The sequence below is a fragment of the Apium graveolens genome, chromosome 5, assembly GCF_009905375.1.
Source record: "Apium graveolens cultivar Ventura chromosome 5, ASM990537v1, whole genome shotgun sequence".
Lineage (NCBI taxonomy): Eukaryota > Viridiplantae > Streptophyta > Magnoliopsida > Apiales > Apiaceae > Apium > Apium graveolens.
Window position 1 is genome coordinate 313782646 of NC_133651.1, and position 19079 is coordinate 313801724.

Below are 19079 nucleotides of genomic sequence, written 5' to 3' on the forward strand. Positions count from 1 at the left end.
AAAGACCGTGACGACCCGGATCTCCGACCCCGGATCTGGGGGTGTTACAGTGGAGTGGAGGAGCTTGCCAATGCCCCTGGTTTCATGGCCTCTGTTCTTGCTGCTGATATTGCTTAATTTAGCTACTTATGCTATGTTTAATTTTCATTTTCCTGTGTCATTTGCATGTCTCTAATGGTGCTGCTTTCAATTCTATGTATCATTTCTATGCACCATTTCTTATTGTAATGCTGGATTATTGAATGATCTATCTACTACTGTTTTCTTCTTAAAAATCAAAAGTGCAACAAACACAATGCAATTCATTAACTTAACAATGCTCATACGAGCTACATTGTGAATTAAACATTACAAACACAATTCTTTCCGGATAAATTGTAGACTATTATAACAACAAAGACAAAAATAAATTTCATAAACACACTAATTTGTCTGGGCACATATGCTTCAATTGAGGCACCATTATGCTGGACTATCTTCATCTTTTCTTTCTCTTCTTCTTCGTTCTCTATTCTTCTGAGCAAGCCACGTATCACTTCACGCCCACGATCGCAAATCGGACCATCAACCCATCGGAAATATTTGCAACCCCTTCTACTATAAACACAGCTCACAAACCTTCTCCCAGCATTTCTCTCCGTCCAAGCAGTCCGTTCAACCACCACCATTTGACAATTGCAATATTCCCCCATTCCAGCCCCTTTGCAACCCCTTCTACTATAAACACAGCTCACACTTATCTTAATTTGCAGCCACCTCTTTAACAAAAACACCCCTTTGTTATGTTTATAGACCACCAAACAGCAATATAGCCGTTAAGGGTACCAAAAGACAGAGATGCCCCTCCATTCCAGTTGTACTAGCTGTACTTTAACTCTGTTAAACTCAAACTAACGGAAGTACACTAACTGCTAGAATCTAGTAACCACAGATACACACATCGCTAAATATTGAACTACAGGTACACATAGTGCACAATGTGGAAACAACAGGTACACAATGTGCATTTTACTCTAACAAATATAAAAAACAAGCCAAAGGGAGTACAAATGTACAATGCAATATTAAAAAATCTCAAAAATTTGAATTCAAATAAAATTATAAAAAACTATAGATATCCGTATCGTTTTGATCCAAAAACACAATCTCTACAAATGAACTCCGACGCCGGTGAAGCCCGCTCCGGTTCGGCTTCACCAGCGCCGGCTTCGTTCTCCATCACATCCACATTCTGTCCAACTCCGCGCCGCCTTTCGACCAATTTTATCCCCTCTACTGAGCCAGTTAGAGCCATGAAACAGCTGGGTTCGGTCTCAACTCGACTCGAAAAATGCAGCTCAGCTAAACACAAAAATGCTGGCGTGGAATGGGAGCTGTTGGGCCCCATTGTTCTTGTCCACGCAGCTGCTGCACACGTGGAAAAGAATAAGCTCGTTTCTGAGCTCCAGGAATCAGTTCAGCTGAGAGTTAGTTTTTTTCGCATTTTTATTTTAAGTATATTTAGTATGGTTGTAAAAATCAGTAATCGGTACTAATCGGTTTTGGTACCGATTAGAGATTAATCGGTAAATCTTGGATTAATGAGAGGGATTAATCTGAGCAAAAATTGGATATATTTAAATATTTTAATAATATTTAATATATTTACCTTTTTAGAACACTGATATTTAGTCGCGCTAGAACAAATTTTTTTTTGGTGTGGAACTAATTATTATGCAAATGTTGTTCACTTTTCGGATATACATTGTTATGCGGAATTTTAAAATTGTTGAATATATTCGAAAACTGTTCTCACCAGAGCGCGAGCACTTGTACGTGTCTTTTGCTATAAGTTCAGGCTTCTGATTTACTGATAGGGGGCTAATTGGTTTGTTTTGTTTTTAGTTTCTGATTTTTTTTTACATCCCTGTTCAGAATTTAATTTAGGCATGATATAAATGATGAGTAAGGACTAACAATACTAATTTGAAACACCATTTTGATTTAAATGACTTAAGTGTATATTTTTGCTTCCTGAAATGCAAATATGCAAGTACAAATTGTCTAACATGGTAAAAAAATAAAATTCAACATAAACCATTTGAAGAATGATCACGCTTGTTAACTCTTTCAATTAAAGTAAACAGACACAATATTGTGTTGTGTTTCGTTGTTTAACATTTGAAATGTGTTATAGGGTGCAAAAATGGATTCAGATGTTGCCGTTTTTGGCATATTGCCTTCAATTTGTGCTGAAATTGTTGAACACCTTTTTTAACAGTAGAACTCGAGTAATCTTAAAAAATGAAATTAGATTACTTATGTTAAACCATATTCTGGGATTTCTATACAAAAATAGAGTTGTTCTTATTATTTTCTATGTCCAGGCTTGTGCTATAAGATAGATTGTATCTTGTTGTTTTTTTACTTTATATCTAAGTTTTAAAAGTTACTAGTCATAATTAATAACAGTGTGTCGAAGACTGAGGCTGTCAGGGTCTTGAATTTTGTTAATAAATTGCAGGATCTGGTGCTTACAGCGATGCAAGAGGAGCTAGACAATCTTTGTGAACAGGTGAATTATTTCAAAGATCAGCCAGACATGAATGCAGATGGACAGTATGATGATTCTTTCTCCGGGAATACCAGATCTGTTGGTTGTGGTTGTCAGTCTTGTGTTTATCATCAGTTCTCGTCAAATGATCCCATGGTAAAAAATTATCTTCAAGATGAATTCAGTTTGTACTTCTGATCTCAATAGTTTTGATTGAACATTTTGCAAATTATAGATCTAGAAGCTAACCTCTCTTGGTTTTCAGGGTAATGCTGTCATTGAAGAATCCAACTGTGAGGACACATTTAACTTTCAGTTGCCTTCCATGAATGTTTTGACATCAGAGGATCGCCGTATGTCTAATATCTCTGATTGGGCTCCTAGTGTCGTTTCCTCTGTAGATATTCAGGTAGTAAATATTGTTCAAAGTTGCAACTTATAGAGTATCATGTTTATTTGTCGCTTTGTTCAAAATTAATTCGAGTTTTGTAGCCTTGTTATTTTTAACCCTACATATTATTAACGGATAAACATATCAGTTTGTTAATTTATGTTCTTTGCACGGATTCTTCTCTCCTTTCAGTAGCAATGTAGCATGAACCCAACTCAGAATTATTCTATGAACTATTAGCGTTATACACTCCTCTAAAATTCAAACTTCGGAATTTCCACTTGGAATTGTACGTTGTAGCATAAAGCCAATCCAAAATAAAGTATAATCTAGTCGTTTCCAGAAGCATATATTTTGATAACAATTTTTGTAGAAGCTTCTGCTGGTTGTAGTAGTAATCGCACTAAACTATTTAAAAGAAAAGTAACACATGTATATCGTTACCAAGTTCTTCTGTGACTGACAAAGCTTATAAATGAACAGCTACAGTTAGACAGTGAGCAAGATATCTACAACCTACGGATGGAATGTGAAGAAAAGGATACCACCATAAAAGAGCTGTCTGTGAATCTTCACTCATCGGAAGTTATTAGTTCGAAGGTGCTATTCTTTTAACTATTTTTGACCTTCTATAGAAGAATTATTAATTATACATCCATTTATTCAATTCGTACTATTCATATATTTCTTAAAGAGGATCGCGGAATTGGAAGGAATCATTCGTAAGAAGAAAAGTGCAATTACAAAGCTCAAGAAAGAAATGGCGGTTCTTGAACAGAAGGTATTATTATTATGCTTTACATCAAACTACAATGAGACCCAACATTTAGTACATCTGTTTTGAATCTGAATCTTTAAAACTTTTCCCTTTATTTTTGAGACTTCAAAGTTCAAGCATTTTATCATGTCATCTTAGCGTTAGCAATTACATTGTGAGTTTACTAATGTATTTCGAGCTTAATATGTTTGAGTTCCTGAATTATCAATTAAGGACTTGGATAATTTAAAAAAATCGAAATTGGAGAGAGAAGTTAAATATTTTCTTCCTTGATGATTTTAAAAGGAGGCAAGTAGAGTTTAGTTGTTTAGAGAGCATTGCAAATTAGAGAATCGTTGTAATCTTCATATTTGATATTAGTAATGAACATGATAGTTTCTTAAATATCTTGCGCTTTTTTTAATTTTCATACGGACTATTTGTTTATTTCCGCACTCGAAAGTATTTTTCCTAGTTCATCTGTGTCACCTTTGGATTTTCTTGACCTTTATTAGAAGAAATCAATATGAAAAGTCCCCCAAATAAACTTGAAACCACTATAACACTTAACTTCACAGCTTAACTCAATCACATAGTTTAAGTATAAATATCAACTAAAAAGAGCTTTATTAGCACAGTTTATGATGCTGGAAATTTTAGGCTTGAATGTACAAAATTGTGATAACAAGGCAATATAAGAAATAAAAGGGCATCGATAAGTAGGGTTTTAAATAGAAAATGACCTTTAAATTGACACCAGATTAGTGCTGTAACGAAAATGATTGCTAATAAAATTTCCATATGAATCAAGTCTGGCAACCAATTTGAGTTAACAGAATCAGAACAACTTTCCACACATTATATACTCTAATACTATACTGTATTTAGGACAGTTGAAGCACTGAAGTGGAAGTGGTTTGATTGTAATGCTACAGTTGTTGGATTTTTAGAAATATGGTTTTAAATAAGCAAATAATGTATACACAAATCATGATCCTTCAGAAAAAAACTTATTTGAGAGAAGAGCCAAATGAAGCTACTGGTTATAGATTATCAAGATGCAGATCATTCATTCAATCTTAGCAACGAGTTTTCTGGAAGACTGATTTATATGAATTATGTACAGAATCGTGTCACATCATCCAAAATTTATAAAACAATGAGCTATAATTGTATACATGTCTGTCACAGTTTCTATTGTGAGCATTGTCATGAAGAAACTTCCATGATTTTGTATAAAGTTTGTCTATTACTTGCCTCTGAGTATGTTTGTGTCAATGTAATAAAAACACTAAAACAGGTGTCCTATCTAACTCGACTTCGTAGACCATCTTCGTTTTCAAGCTCAAAGCAACTACAGGCCATGGCAGATAACTCTGTATGTGATGTGGATAGTGCAACTAGTCCATCATCTTCCGATACGGATCGTTCCCCTAGGACCAGTTCTCAAGCACCTAACGGAAATAGTGAGAAGATCATGGTTCAGGATTGGAAATGCTCTTTGGTGGGAGATCAAAAAACAAGAAATGCCAAAAGTTCAAACATTGTAGACAAATTGATCAATCAACGTCAAACTTCTCCACCAGCAAGTCCTCTCAAAGAAAAATCACGGAAAGAGAAATCTGATGCAGAATCCTTGTCAAGATTGAGAAGGCCGACCAGGTCCAAAGATGCCATCTTAAAGAAGTGATGTAAGTGTTGTACTCTTAACTCAGCAATTTAATAAAATAACTACTCTAGTCCTCCCATTTTAAGAATACACTTTTTCTGTGTGCTAAATGGTATGGCAATATATTTCTCATTTTCATACTTCAAATTGCATTACAATATTTTTAGAGCAGTGTTAGGTTCCCCGAATATTTTTCCCAATTTTTTTACTAAATGATGTGGCATATACATGGCGGTTTTTGATTTGTGAGCGCATATTTATGCACGCGGGGTCCCATATTATTATTAGGTAAGTTGCTATATACAACGTGACACATCAGCATTTGGGAAATTTTTTGAGGAAAAAATTTGGGAAACCTAACATTTCTCATATTTTTATGTTTTTATGCTTCAGTAGGAATGTAGGATCCGTATGCTACCAGAACTGAACAAGCTATTAAGAGGGTGTTTAAAGTTGCTTATATGCAGTTAATAAGAAAAGTTGAATATTGCTTGTAGGCTAGTTAACAAGCACAATATGTTTTGACCAGCTTGGTTAAATGTTCTTCATGAAAAATAGACTTATTTTGGAACAATTTATTACCATTATTTCGATTATGTAGTATTTTAGAGCTTCATTACTCCATAGTATTTTTATTCCTTTTTATCACTATATTACTATTATTATCCTTTTTATGTTCATTTTTCGAAGTTATAAGCAATAGCAGTAGCAAACTATATGCTACTTTTGCTACTACTTCAACTGTCTTTATAATATCAAACACAGATTGCTTATGAATTACACAAGCAAACGCGTAATTTTGGTGAGTTCCAGACCGCTCTGGATACATTAATGAAACTCATGCAGTGTCCCATCATCCTACATGTGCACAGTTGTGCATTTAGGTTTTGCTTTCTTGGTGGTTTCTTATAAAGAAATCAGTAACTGGGGGTCTAGAGTCTGGTTGATTAGTGCTGTACTTGGTATTTGAATTCTATGTAATATTTATTCTATGCTAACTTCCGATTATTCTGGGATTCATGTGTAGTTTTAACTCATTAACCAAATAGATTGGAAGCTTTGTACCTTCGGTTGTTGCAAGATATATGGTCCGTAGAAGAGTTCTAATGCAGAAGCCATATTATATTGAAGCTGCTGGAGTTCTTCTGGAGTTGTTGCAGGAAAGTTGATTACATTTAGGTACAAACTTTGATTAATTCATGTAACTTATTTAAACATGTTATCACTGTTCTTAGAAAGGTTATGGGAAACAAAGCAATTGCTGATTTTCTTGAGCTTATTCTTCTAGTTTGAACGCTTAAGTGGATCTTTAATGCTTTAAAAAGTTGTTAACCTGAAAGAAATTGAATATGTAGATGACCTTTTGCCCAAGCAGAAACTAGTCTGTCTATTTGGGAATTCTAATAAATTGCTTATAAACACTTAATATGGCAATCTTTTAAACACATTTTGTAACTTTATTATAGCTGCAGTTGTCTGGTTAAGTAACATATATACAAGCATCTGCATCAAATTGTTGGCTATAAAGTATGAGCTGGCTATGAATTTACTCTTCTGAAATGGGGTATCCATGCTCCATTAAGCTGCTCGCCAATTCTTGTTTATGACTACTTCAGTGTTGTTACTTGTTAGATAGGTAGCTAGCTTGATCTCAGCACTATAATGTTGCGAAGAGAACTCCAGGTCTCATTTTTATACTCATTTTATTAAGTCGGAGTGGCAGTGTATTCTTAATATACCATTTGAATTGGCTGAGTAGTTGAAAAGCCCCTTTGCATTACTTGCATCTGCTGTCTGTCTGTGTCTGAAATGCAACCTGCCTTCTTAATCAAGGATCAAGCATCACTCACAAGTCAGAACTAGGTATCAATTGATCAGTCTGTTTTCACCATGTTTACTTAGTAGCTTGGTATGTCAAAGAACACCGCTACTAAGTAAAGTAAACGTGGTCAAAACAGACTGATCATATCAGTAAATAACAGTCACCCACCTGCACAGACCACAAGTATAGTATAATGCTCAGTAATAATAAATTGCACTGCAATAGCTATATCCAGCATTTCTTTTTCAAAGTTGATGTAGATAGTTTACCGCAATTTACTTTGTTCAGGTGGTACTATGCTATAGCTTCTATTCTTTAGTTTGTCGATCTGTGATCCAACCAATGCAGGGGATCTCTTTCATTGCAAAGATGGTGGTATACGAGGCATAACTTTAAGGTGATTATCCCATGATTTATAGCTTTTTAGTCAACTTAGCATTATCGATTGACTTGCACAAATGGCAGAACTACAAATTGGCGGCACAACATTGTGCCCCAAGTTGAGCATTGAAGTTGTGCCTATCTTGAAAATTGCCTTACAAGATATGATCAATATGGACAGCAACACACAAAAGGTAATTGCAATGCGTTTCATCGAGGAAGCTGAGCACAAGTTATCGTTATCGTCTTCATCATTGTCCTAGAATGCTGTTGTCAAGGTAGATAATTGCACAGAACATAAACTCTTAGTTGAGTCTCATATTAACGTTAACGATGGACATGGACTCACTAGTAGAACAAGCTGGAACAAGTCAACACACATACCTTGTATAGAAATGACAATGGAGCCTTCTGGTTCAATTGCAAGTTGTTCATCAAGAAATGTTTATAACTTAATGGATTCCTCTTCGTTTATTAAAATAAAACCTGATACATAACAGTGTTCTCGAACCTTTAGAGTTGTCAAGTTTGAGTAGAGGTCTGCCTATCCGTAGATTCGTCCCCTATACCGGAAGAAACCATCGGCATCGCTGTAGCTGTTGTAGTCCTCCTGACACAATTACTCGCTTCGCGGAGTATTTAAGATAGACAACGTACTCTGATCTAAAACACCAGAGTGAAAGGGAAATTTCATATCCTCAAATTCAGCATCTAGCGTTTTTCTGACAAGCCTCCCATCCATATCGAAGGCCAAGATTGGAAGATAATAACCGAGTAGAAAATAATTACGGAAACCATGCCAAAAATTGGAAGAGCCTAAATCATATAACAACTCGCTTGCAGGTGATACCAACCAAGTGATGCGTTACGTGGAGAAGAGAGTGTGGGTCTGCATGTTGTTGAGTCAGACTAAAGGGAAGGACATGAAACTGGGAAAAAATTAATGGAAAGAAGGACAAGGGGACCACTGTGGAGCATGCATAACAACCTCAATGTTGCATTTCATTTTTTTGTAATTGCATTTCAGATTAATTTAGGTTGCATTTCAGTAGAAGAATACATAGTGCAGTAGAAGCTGGGGAGAGTAGGCAGGCATATTGACAATTGTTCGTAATTCTCTCTCTAGACTCACTTCTGTAAACCCTGAAATTTGCTTAACAGAATGGCCCTTCCTTTTGGCTCATTCTCTGAGTAATTTTCTTCAATTTTCCTCCCTATTGTTGAGAGAAGATTGGTTAATTTTTATCAAAGTTCTGTTTTTTTTATTCTACATTTTATCAAACATATCACTGGTATCAGAGCCAACCTAACCTTGGACACTATGGCTCCAAATCGAACACGGAGTGGCACATCTGAGGATGAAAGCGAGGCATCAAGAACAGATCTCAGCAAAATCGAGGTAAATCTTCGTGCTTTGTTTGAGGCCCAGAATCAGACTTTGATTCAGACTTGCAACAATAATAATGTAAATATAGAGCAGAATGCCAAATCCATTGCCGAGTTAAATGAGCTAGTATTAGGCTTGTCTACCCAAGTGTCTAAATTAATCTCGAGTGACAGCGGCTTTAATGGTCATGAGACTAATAGTGGGAGTACGGGTCATGAAGATAGGGGGAGTAAAGGGGTATCTTATGCAGCTAGAATGACTAGGGTGGATTTTCCAAAATTTGATGGGACAGATCTGAGATCTTGGTTATTTAAATGTAACCAATTTTTTCAATTGGATGACACCACTGATTCACAAAAAGTGAGGCTAGCTGCTATACACCTAGAGGGTAAGGCTTTATTGTGGCATCAAACATATATGCAAAGATTAAATGATGTTGTTCCCACATGGAGTCAATATACTGAAGCTATTAATGTTCGATTTGGTGAGTTATTCGATGATCCCATGTCTGATTTAAAAGCTCTTAAACAGCAAGGCTCTGTACAAGAATACCATGATCACTTTGATGCCCTTAGTAGGAGACTAAAACTCTCAAAAGCTTATTTACTCAGTTGTTATTTGGGGGGCCTAAAGGAGGAGATTCAGCTATCTGTACGAATGTTCACACCCACCTCTATTCAACAGGCTCTTTGCCTAGCCAAGTTACAGGAAGCTTCGATTAAAGCGAGACAACCCAAAGGTAATAACAAAACTCCTTTATTACCTACTCCTACGAGTAAACCTTTTTCTCAATACACTTCCACTCATCAACCATCTTCCACTTATCCAAATAAACCCATTCTGGCCCTTCCCTCACCCACCTACAACAATAGACGTACTTTAACCCCCGAAGAGTTATCTGAAAAGCGAGCTAAAAATTTATGCTTTTGGTGTGATGAGAAATATGTCCCGGGTCATAAGTGTAAAGGCAAGAAATCTCAGTTTTTCCACATTGAGGTCGAGGATGATATGGATGGAGGAGAGTTTGCAGAGCAAGAAAAAGAACCAGTTGATGAACAAAAACAATGTGCCCAGATTTCGATTGAAGCGATGGAAGGCATATCAGCTTTCCAAACCATGCGTGTGACTGGTCACCATGACAAAAAGAACTTACACATTCTTATTGATAGTGGAAGTACCCATAATTTTATAGATGCAGCTAAAGCCTTGAGGTTGAATTGTACTGTTGAAAAGATTGCACCTATGAGTGTTCGAGTAGCTGATGGAGGTCAGTTATTGTGTGATAAGATTATCAAGAATTTCTCATGGAAGATGCAGGGTGTCTCCTTCTTGGCAGATGTACTGTTATTACCTCTCAATGGTAGTGACATTGTTCTAGGAATTCAATGGTTGTCTCAGCTTGGTCCAGTTTTGTGGGATTTTTCGCAGCTGACCATGCAATTTACATACAAAGGTGAGAAGGTGAAGCTTCGTGGAATGTCAACAAAGAAGTTAAGGTCGATCAAATCTCAAAAATTGGACAAACTAGTACAAACAGTAGGAGAATTATCTATGTTGCAATTGGTTCCTATAACAGTTGGGAATAGTCCCCAGATAATGGCAAGTTGTAATAATTGTGAAGTAACAATGGAAGGAGATATGCAGGAGGTGTTGCAGCAATATGCCTCAGTTTTTGAAGAAATTAAAGAATTACCTCCTGTAAGAGAGCAATTTGATCATAGAATACCCTTAAAGGAGGGTACTGATGCTATTAATTTACGACCATACAGGTACTCTCTCACACAGAAAAACGTGATAGAAGAAATGGTACAAGAGATGTTAGAGCAAGGGATAATCAGGCCTAGCAATAGTCCTTTTGCTGCACCTATAGTGCTGGTCAAGAAGAAAGATGGTGGGTGGAGATTGTGTACGGATTATAGGAGCTTAAACAAGGCAACGGTCAAGGATAAATTTCCTATACCCGTCATAGAGGAGTTGATGGATGAGCTTCAAGGAGCTAAGCACTTTTCAAAAATCGACCTAAAGTCGGGATATCATCAGATCAGGATGGCACCTCAAGACATATTCAAGACTGCGTTTAAAACTCACCTTGGTCACTATGAGTATTTGGTAATGCTGTTTGGGTTAACAAATGCACCCTCGACATTCCAATCGTTGATGAATCATGTCTTTAAGCCCATGTTAAGGAAAGGAGTTTTGGTGTTTTTCGATGATATCCTAATCTATAGTTCGACGTGGAATGAACACCTAACACATGTTAAGAAGGTACTGGAGATTCTGAAGGAGAACCAGCTTCACGTAAATATGAAGAAATGTTCATTTGGTGTATCTGAAATCCATTACTTGGGTCACGTAATTTCAGCTGAGGGGGTGCACACTGAACAGGATAAGATACGAGCAATTGTGGAATGGCCTACTCCCATTAATCTCAAACAGTTGAGAGGGTTTTTGGGAATAACAGGATACTATAGGCGCTTCATACAAGATTATGGTAAGATATGTAGACCTCTGACAGAGTTGTTGAGAAAAGACGCGTTCCGGTGGAATGACAAGGCACAGGAAGCTTTTGAAGTGCTCAAGTCAAAGATGGCCAGACCACCAGTTTTGGCACTCCCTAATTTCAGTAAATCCTTTACGGTAGAAACTGATGCTTCAGCTCAAGGGATGGGGGCAGTTTTACTGCAAGAAGGTCATCCAATTGCTTTTTTGAGTAAGGCTTTTTCTCCAAAAAATGCACTTTTATCTGCTTATGAAAGGGAGTTACTGGCAGTAGTTTTTGCAGTCAATAAATGGCAACATTATTTAATGAGTCTACCGTTTGTCATTAAAACAGACCAACAAAGTTTAAAATATGTTTTAGAGCACAAACTTTCTACTCCTTTCCAGCAAAAGTGGTTGTCCAAATTAGCTGGGTTTGATTACACTGTTGAGTACAAGAGTGGGAAGGAAAATGTGGTAGCGGACGCGTTATCTCGTACTTCTGGGTTGCAACTATTATCTATGGCGGTATCTTCTGTTAATTCACAGCTGTTGGATGAATTAAAGTTATATTGGCAGAATGATGCGGACATTAGGAGACTAATACAAGAAGTGCAGCAGAATCCATTATCACACCCTCACTACAAATGGAGTGATGGAGTGTTGTTAAGGAAAGGTAAATTGGTCGTGGGATAGGATGAGAAAGTGCTACAGTTAATTCTGAATTGGATGCACTCGTCTAGTCAAGGGGGTCACTCAGGTGTTCATGCTACAATGAAAAGGATTCAGACATTATTCTACTGGCCTAATATGAAGAACACGGTTTTCGAGTTTGTACGGAAATGTTCTACATGCCAGAAGTGCAAGTATGACACAAGTGCACTACCAGGATTACTACAGCCACTACCGGTGCCAGAATTATTATGGGATGATATAACGATGGATTTCATCGAAGGACTTCCCAAATCAAAAGGTAAGGAGGTCATTTTGGTGGTAATCGATCGAATGAGTAAGTATGCTCACTTCTTAACTCTTAGTCATCCATTTACTGCTCTACATGTAGCCCAACTGTTCTTAGATAACATCTTTAAGTTACATGGATGCCCTAAAACTATTGTATCGGATCGAGATAAGGTATTCACCAGCACTTTTTGGCAAGAATTAATGAGGTTACAAGGAGTTCAGCTGAAGATGTCAACTTCCTATCATCCCCAGACGGATGGGCAGTCTAAAGTGCTAAATCGCTGCTTAGAAACGTATCTTCGCTGCATGTGCCATGAGAAACCACAAGACTGGGTGAAATGGTTACCCCTAGCTGAATTTTGGTACAATACGTCATTTCATACGACCATCAAGAAGACCCCTTTCGAGGTAATGTATGGATATCCACCTCCATTGCATCGCCCTTACATCCAAGGGTCTAGTCTGATGGAGACGGTGGATAGGAGTCTGCAAGCTAGGGAACAGATGCTAGCACTATTGAAGGATAATTTGCACAAGGCCAGGAATCGAATGAAACAACAGGCAGACAAGAACCGTTCCGAAAGATGTTTTGTAGTTGGTGATTGGGTCTACTTAAAGCTTCAGCCTTATAAACAAAACTCTGTAGCATCTCGTCCACACCAGAAATTGGCTACCAAATATTTCGGGCCATACCCTGTCTTGAAGAAAGTGGGTAGTGTAGCTTATACATTGCAACTACCAATATCATCAAAGATTCATCCTACTTTTCATGTGTCCCTCCTTAAAAAGCATCAAGGTCCTATACCTACCAGTTTGGATACATCTCTCCCTGAAAAATATGATTCAGACAGCCAAGAACCAGTCAAAACCCCATGGAAAGTGCAAGAGATCAGGACGATCAAAAGAAGAAATGTTGCTCAGGTCCAATGGTTAATTATGTGGTGTAATAGACCAGTGGAAGAAGCTACTTGGGTAGATGCTGAGGTTATTATGCAGCAGTTTCCTCACTTCGATCCTTGGGGTCAAGGATCTGCTGAACGAGGGAGTATTGATGCGTTACGTGGAGAAGAGAGTGTGGGTCTGCATGTTGTTGAGTCAGACTAAAGGGAAGGACATGAAACTGGGAAAAAATTAATGGAAAGAAGGACAAGGGGACCACTGTGGAGCATGCATAACAACCTCAATGTTGCATTTCATTTTTTTGTAATTGCATTTCAGATTAATTTAGGTTGCATTTCAGTAGAAGAATACATAGTGCAGTAGAAGCTGGGGAGAGTAGGCAGGCATATTGACAATTGTTCGTAATTCTCTCTCTAGACTCACTTCTGTAAACCCTGAAATTTGCTTAACAGAATGGCCCTTCCTTTTGGCTCATTCTCTGAGTAATTTTCTTCAATTTTCCTCCCTATTGTTGAGAGAAGATTGGTTAATTTTTATCAAAGTTCTGTTTTTTTTATTCTACATTTTATCAAACATATCACCAAGGCATATCCCCAACAAGGTCTTTATAGATTAAAGATTCCGCATTATTTATTAGTATCCGGATCACTTCAAACTCATCGTCAGTACCCTTGGTTTGGAGATACTTTTCTTTTAACATTGTGAGGGGCTTGGTAGTTCTTTCTTTTGAGAAATGAAAACTATCAAGAACAAGCATGACTCTCTTCCCCAAAAGTAGAGATTAAGGAACCTTTGAAATAAACTTAACAAGTTAGTCAAGCAGGGAAAAGTTAAGAAACTATGTTACAAACTGCAAAGATTAAAGTTCTAAAGATACATGATATCCGTTTCGGAAATCTTAAAATAAGTAACTTATAACTTAAATCGAATAAGTGACTTAAAAGTGATAAATAGATGAATATTTATAAGTTGTATAAGTGTTTGGATAATTTTACTTATAAGTCATAATATTTTTACTCAAATAAATTATAATAAATAATTTTTAAATATAATTATCTTCATTCTTGAATTTTAAGTTAGGTTAACATTTAAAAAAATATTTTTAAAAACTAAAGTTAATAAATAAAACAAAAAATCAAAATAAGTTGAGAAAAAATACGTCATTGCTAACATTCAACTTATCAGCTTATAAGTTATAAATTCAACTTATAAGTTGGTAGAGAAACACTCGTCGATAAGTTGTTGCGGCATTATAAATTAATAAGCCCATCTAATAGATTTCTCAAACACGCCCTACGGGCGCCTAGGCGTACGGATGAATCAGGTATTCATATGTACTCTATTACATATTTCTAATATATAATTAACTTTATTTGTTTTTCATCCATGAGTGGCAAAATTCATAACCTTGTACATACCGTCAGAACTGAATTATTATGTTCATAAAAAAAATTATAAAATTAAATGAACAAATTTAGAATCTGTCTGATTCAATGAAATAACTGATCTTAAACTAGTATAGATATTAGTAATATAAACAATCAAGATGCATCTAATATGTATTCCTATAGAGTTAAACGCCTATTAATGGACGCCTAGACACAAGGCGGGTGCCTTGGCATCCACGCAGTTCACTAGTGCCTTGATTTGCCGTAACGCCTTGACAAGTACATAAGAAGTGAAGAAACTGTAAGTGGCAACTTACAGAATTTTTAAGGAACTTTGTCTGAGTAAGAGAATTATAACTTGCAGACTTAAAAAAACTCAAAAAATTAAAAGAACTTACCTGAGACCCATCAGTCCTTTTAAAGACATGTTCTGGATTCCATAGCTTTCCCAGGTTCAATCCCTTTAATTTTTCAATCTCCACTTCCAGACAGTTTTCATTGTTGCATGGCTCCCTAATATAAACAAGCACAACCTCAAATATTTTCTTTAATTTGGCAAACTCTTCATAAGCCGATTTAAGTTCTTTAGTCAGTGAATCAGGACAATCAGGGTTATAAAAATACAGGGCTACAACCTTTTCTTCAAGAGTGTGAATAGGTACCTGTTGATACAAGTAGTAGCAATAACTAAATCAGTGGATTATAATGAAGATTATAAGTTGCACTACTTTCATACGTGCGGATTTTGATGATTTCAAATATAAGGAAAATCCTGCGAGATTCTTATATTCATTAATATAAGAATGTACGTGGGGAAAATTAAAAGTGTTTAGCGTTAAACAAACATCAACAGTTTCCCCAAATTTCCATATATATTTGACTTACTTTTTTGTCACATGAATATATCATTTTTGCATTTAGCATCTTTCTAGAAATTGCTCAAATAGTTGGCACCCTAAAAACCCTAAAAATTCATTTGTGGTTGCCCACGTCTCGCTTTACATCATTAAAATGTATATCATCAATGTATAAAAAATGTACAAATTCTAACGACTAATTACATAATATTTTTTTCTCGATAACTAGGTGTCCGAGACTAATTATATACTCGTACGAAGTTATTGAGCGTAAAATCATACCTTAGCTCCATTGTTTGAAATAACATAATCACGTTGAGAGGAGCCCAAAAGTGTTTTCAGTGAGGGTTGCTGAGAGGCTAAATAATCTTCCGTCCTAAGAAATTTTAATCTTTTGTCACTGAAAGGATAGCCCAAGGCTCCATAATCGGCCAAGATATACCAAGAATATGTCAAATATTGCAAAACCATGCCTGTTTGGTCAACAATACACATTATAGGTTCAAAATTATATGTTTCAGGTACGCCAAAGCTTCTTTGAATGTGTATCCTGGATGCTACATCTGAAAATGGGATAGCAGTAGTTCCGACAATTTTTGACACGACACGACTTACACGACACGAAACGACACAAAAATTTAGTGTTTGTGTTTGCATTTTTGGTACACGACACGAAAGTAGACGAACAAGAAAGTGGTCGAGATTTAGTGTTGGTTTTGTGTTTAACTTTCAAGTACGGCACGACACGAAGTATACGACATAAATAAATATTATAATTAAATTTTAATATTTTTTATAAATATATGTAGAATTATAATAATTGTATGTATATTTATTTTTAAATTATTATTTGATTTCATTATATTGTATAGAATTGAGATCTAAATATATATTTTTCATATATTTTATATTTTTTCTACCTAAAAATCTTATATTTTAATTTATATTAATATTAAACTTAATATATATTAATATTCAATTAACACGACATACACGACACGAAACGAAAGTACACGAACACGAATGTACACGAACGCTAAACATGTTGGTTTTGTGTTTGACATTCAAGTACACGAAACAAAGTAGACGAAACACGAAAATACATGACACGAAAGTATACGACACGAACGAATTGCCACGGCTAGATAGCAGTCCATGGCATGTAGGAAAATAAATTTTGAAATAGCTTCTGAGCATCAATTTGAAGAGAACAATGGGCCGGTATTTCTTCTTTGTGGTCATTTTCAAGATTATTACAGGCAACCAGAACGACCTCAAAATTATTTTCCGGATGTAAATCGTCATATATATCCTTCAACAATTCAGTTTGCAGCGTTGTGTACTCTCTATCTTTGGTTAATGACAGAAAATATATGCCAATAACTTTGCCTTCCAACTGCTCAGCCTTGACCTAAAAAAAATGATAAGCATAACAAAGACGACTCATAATAGACTTTAACGCCACAAAATGATGATTAGTACATACATGTTAGTATCTTTCTTTGTGATGCTCCCCTGGAATTTATATTCAGATCCTACACTCGTTTCAGCTTGGTCATGATAGTGTTTACATTTTGCAATTCCTGTCACGAAAAGTTTACTATTTTATAAAAATAAACGCAACCAACAAAGCAATCAAAGTTTTCCCAGGCAAGTTACATATGGTTTGATACAATGACATAAACTGGAAAATCCCAGATTCAATTCACTGAAAAATATGAAAACTTTAAAATAGTTTTCACAGGTGCAGCATAATAATTACAGAGAACACTTATCTAACAAATGAAGAAAAGAAAAAAGTTTAAATGAAAAGCAGATACTACAGTGCAATGCAGAACAACATACCCCAGTTGAACTAATGTAATTATACTGTCAACGATATGTTGGTGCGGTAGTTGAGCTCTTGTACTCTTGCAGGTAGGTTAAAAGTTCGACTCCATGATCAATTAGGGAAAAAAGTATCATTGATCTCTAACTTGAAAACCAAAATTCACCAGATGAAGCACAATTTTCATGGGAAACCAAAATTGAATAGGTAAAAAAACAAACCATATGCTCCGTCTGTCCCAAATCACTTGTAACTGGGGTGTACACGGATCGGGTTGGGCAGTTTGGGAGAATTTAGCAACCCAACCCAATTAATTTGGGTTTTCAAAATTTCAACTCAATCCAAACCGTTTAAATTTGTAACCCAAATCAATTTGTATACTTCGGTTTGGTTTGGTTTGGATCGGTTTGATCGGTTTGATCGGTTTATTAAATATACAAAATTAATATAAAAAATTATAATAAAACATAAGGTTTTAAAGTTTAAAACACTTGAAAATAGTTCAAAACAATATTACAATCCTCCACATTGAATAATTTTAAACATCTAATTTGCGACATCAAAAGTACTAATAATATTGTTTAAGCTTTATATATTGGAATGAATCATAAATGCAAAAAATATAACACTAATCAAACATCTATTGTTGTTACGAAATGAACTATGAACACGGAGGTTATAAGTTACATTTACAGTAGAGATATACGGATCTATGTAAATGGCCTAAACATAATTTTGGATTAACTTATTAGCATGTACATATATATTTTAATCTGGTTGGGTTGAATTGGTTTAAAATTATCGAAAACCGTATTCAACCCAATTAAATGGGGTTGACATTTTTTCAACCCAACTATATATCGGGTTGAAAAAAATCGATTTGGTTCGGCCGAAATAAGGTCGGTTCTGTTTGGATTGGTCGGGTTGGCTAAACCGTGTACACCCCTGCTTGTAACACATATTTTAACTGAAGTAAGCTGTCAGTTTAACTTAAATTATTTAAAAAAGTTAAACCCGACAAATAAATTGAGACGTAACAAGTATAAATATACCGGAGAAGGGTAAACAAGGGGGTGAATTAGAGATTCTTGGAAAAGCAATCTCATTTGTTCTCCTTGATAAAGCAATCTCATTTGTTCTCCTTGATATAGTCACATCAGCCATACCATTTGTATAATTTGTATTTATTGGCCCGCTCAACAACCCTCTTAATCTTAATTTCCTCATGCTCATCATCGATATTGAATTTCTATAGACTATAATCCAACTGAAAAGAGCCCTTGAAAACGAGATTTGGTAGAAAAGGTTATGGAAAATCAATAACGTTTTAAAAATTTATAACTTAACCTAGTACTCATTTTCAACCCTACTTTGATTGGAGTCCGAAGTAATCGGGTGCAAATACGATTTCCTCGAATCATCTCAAAAATATTATTTATATATATTATATTTCAAAATATACATAAATTAATATAAAATAATCATCTAATTTTCCTAACAATACTTTTTTCGCCGGCATTTTTTTCTCACAGCATAACACTTTTCAACCGCACTCTCAAACGAAGTCTTAATGAATTTTTAATTATTTCGTTTTAAAATTTTCCTGAAAATAAGATCAGGGTTAAAATTATATATGTTTTGAACTTCTTTTTAAGGTATTGGGCCTGTTTGGCAATTTATAAGCTCGTAACAGCTTATCGACGAGTGTTTGTCGACCCAACTTAT

General features: G+C 35.6%; 3 protein-coding genes across 4 annotated transcripts; 2 read left to right on the forward strand and 1 right to left on the reverse strand.

Moving 5' to 3' along the window:
• Positions 1 to 1072: 1072 nt before the first annotated feature.
• On the forward strand, positions 1073 to 6704 carry LOC141659431 (uncharacterized). 2 transcript variants are annotated; one of them, XM_074466292.1, is made up of 7 exons: positions 1073 to 1466; positions 2504 to 2689; positions 2799 to 2942; positions 3408 to 3524; positions 3619 to 3705; positions 4982 to 5372; positions 6378 to 6704. In XM_074466292.1, the coding sequence occupies exons 1-6, from the start codon at positions 1155 to 1157 to the stop codon at positions 5369 to 5371; spliced, it is 1236 nt and encodes a 411-aa protein (XP_074322393.1). In that variant the 5' UTR covers positions 1073 to 1154; the 3' UTR covers position 5372; positions 6378 to 6704. The 2 variants fall into 2 exon arrangements, with proteins under 2 accessions (XP_074322393.1, XP_074322394.1); XM_074466293.1 differs by having other exon boundaries at positions 6400 to 6704.
• Positions 6705 to 8874: 2170 nt separating this feature from the next.
• On the forward strand, positions 8875 to 12114 carry LOC141661284 (uncharacterized). Its single transcript, XM_074468268.1, has one exon. The coding sequence runs from the start codon at positions 8875 to 8877 to the stop codon at positions 12112 to 12114; it is 3240 nt and encodes a 1079-aa protein (XP_074324369.1).
• Positions 12115 to 14865: 2751 nt separating this feature from the next.
• Positions 14866 to 18873, reverse strand: LOC141661285 (uncharacterized). Its single transcript, XM_074468269.1, has 5 exons — positions 18859 to 18873; positions 16784 to 16937; positions 15809 to 15999; positions 15068 to 15331; positions 14866 to 14940 (listed from the first exon to the last, which is right to left on the reverse strand). The coding sequence occupies exons 1-5, from the start codon at positions 18871 to 18873 to the stop codon at positions 14866 to 14868; spliced, it is 699 nt and encodes a 232-aa protein (XP_074324370.1).
• Between the last annotated feature and the right edge of the window lie 206 nt (positions 18874 to 19079).